The 2,401-nt window shown below is 38.2% G+C and overlaps 1 protein-coding gene across 3 annotated transcripts in view; it reads left to right on the forward strand.

Annotated features, from left to right (window-relative positions):
- Marf1 (meiosis regulator and mRNA stability factor 1) overlaps positions 1 to 2,401 on the forward strand; it is a 53,053-nt gene that overhangs the window by 2,209 nt on the left and 48,443 nt on the right. For all 3 annotated transcript variants that reach the window (XM_023704665.1, XM_023704667.1, XM_023704666.1), the window contains exon 2: positions 932 to 1,133. In XM_023704665.1, the coding sequence (XP_023560433.1) occupies positions 990 to 1,133 (144 nt within the window). In that variant the 5' untranslated portion in view covers positions 932 to 989. The remainder of the gene's footprint in view (positions 1 to 931; positions 1,134 to 2,401) is intronic.

Genomic DNA, 2,401 nt, shown 5'->3' on the forward strand with positions numbered 1-2,401 from the left:
CAAGGGTGGTTTGGCTGGCTGGAGTGTTGTGGGGATCGAACTACAGCAACCTGAGGCTGACAGCTTTGTGGAAGCAGCCACTTAAAGAACTGAGCTAAGGCCAGGCCCCCCCTGTTGTTTTAATTTAAACTGTTTTCATCCCAATGGATGTGAGTTGATTTGATCTGCTTTTATTGTTCTCTGTGAAACTTGTAAGACATTGGAATGGGTACAGCACATTTGTAATTTGTAATTTTTCTCATTACTGGATTTTTCATGGTACATCAGATTTTACTTCTATTATACACTAAGATATTAGTTTAGTTTGTTCTCTGGCAGGGTAGAATTCAGAGTCCACAGAGGTTGGTTACTTTGGACTTTCCTTATTTGTATCAGACACAGTGGGAGAGGCTGATATCATGGCCCTTGTTTTACTAAGATTAGATGTCCTTTTCTGTTAACTATTTGACTCCTAATCAGAATCTTTATAGAGAGATAGTGGAGAAGAATTGAGGGACAAACAATAGAAAAAGCCTGCTTCAGGTCAGACCAAGTTGTCTCTAGCCAAATGAAAAGAAAACATCACTCAGGGAGGATATGCAGTTGTCCAAAATTGGTTGTTTCTTACAGACATGGCTGTATATAAAAATAAGTAAAATTCATCCAGAATTCTTTTTTTTTGGAGAGCTATGGAATACAGGGAATGTCAGATTATAGTTTTTTTTTTTTTTTTTTTTTAAATCAGAGTAATGTTAGATTTTAAACATAAACAGAATCAACCAAGTTTATCAAATTTTAGTAACTTGTAATATACTCTGATATCCATTCTTTAAGATTTGGATTGTGGGAAGCCATTGTTCTATACATACAATTGCAGTTTCAAATTTTAATATATTATGAAATTTTGCAATATTCTGCAAAGAAATAATATGAAAATCTCACTCTTTAACAGGGTGGAAGAATGAAAGAAAAGGAAGATGAAAGAATGTTGAACCACTTTGTATGGTTGTATGATGGAAGGAAACGGAATTGAGAACCCCTGCAGTAGAACACTTGGATGGCTTCAACAAGATAATGATGCTAAGCCATGGCTTTGGAAATTCTCTAACTGCTTTTCTCGTCCTGAACAGACGTTGCCACTTAGCCCCCAAACGGTAAGGACATAGCACACACCTTCTGTGGATAGCGGAGAAGTCGATTTGCTGTGGGACGCCCAGGAGTCTTTCCCTGGGGTCTCTGCCAGGTCTTCCTGTGTATCCCAGTTGTATTACACCTTGTAACGCGTTATGATTCCTGACTCAGTGAAAACATAACTTTTTAACTCTTGTATTCCACTATGAGTTATAGTGTGTGTTTTAAATATTTAATGTTAAAACTTTAGGAAGTTAATATTTGTTTCCTGTTTAGGTCCCAAGTTCCAAAGATTATGTAGTAAAATCAGAGTACAATGCAAAATAAATTTTATTTTACTATTGCTTTTTCAGTTTTGCGCCTTATAAACTAGAAGAGATTGGCAAGACTATCTTCATAATCTTTCTTGTTCAAGATTTCCTTAAGTACTTAGATATATCTTATTTCTTGTTTTTGTATATAATGCTGGGACCAAACTCAGGGAATTGTACTTGCGAAGTTCATGTTGTTCCACTGAGCTATATACCCAGTCACTTGCTTGCTTTATTTTTTGGTTTTTGTTTTTTGGGGTGTTTTTTTTTTGTACCAGTGATTGAACTCAGGACCTTGTGCTTGCCTAGCAGGCACTTAAGCCACTGAGCTATCTCCCCAGCCCCTGTACTTTCTTAATTTTTTTCTTACTATATTTTGACATTTCCCCCCACCAATGTTTTTTTTAAAATTTGGTATTTTGGGTGTAACCTGGGGTCTTGACATGGTGGGCAAACATTCTAGAACTGGGCTAATTCCCTAGTCCTTTTTAAATTTTATTTTGGGAAAGAGTCTAAGTTTCTAGGCTGATTTCAAACTTGCAGTCCCATTGCCTTAGCCTCCCAAGTACCTGGGATCACCAGGAGTGCTACCACACCTGATTTGACATTCTCTGTTTTCTTTTTAATTATTTATTTGTTTGGTACAGGGTCTCACTCTGCAGCTCAGACTTGTGGTAATCCTCTTGTCTCAGCCTCCCCAGTGCTGGGATTACAGGTGTGTGTCACCATGCCTGGTCTTGGTGGCTGGCACTGTGCACCCAGTGTTCTGGGTCAGCCTGGCTTGTGGTACTGGGGATTGAATCTAGTTCCTTGTGCTTTTGAGGCAGGCACTTAGACCACTGAGCTGTCTTCCCCAGTCTATTTTCTATTTTCTTTTTTTTTAAATATTTATTTATTTTTATTTATTACATTTATTTATTGTGTGTGTGTGTGGCCAGCTCAGCCCACCAGGGGGCGGGTCTGGCTGGCATGTGGTGCTG

The sequence above is a fragment of the Octodon degus genome, unplaced genomic scaffold (assembly GCF_000260255.1).
Source record: "Octodon degus isolate 3935 unplaced genomic scaffold, OctDeg1.0 scaffold00200, whole genome shotgun sequence".
Lineage (NCBI taxonomy): Eukaryota > Metazoa > Chordata > Mammalia > Rodentia > Octodontidae > Octodon > Octodon degus.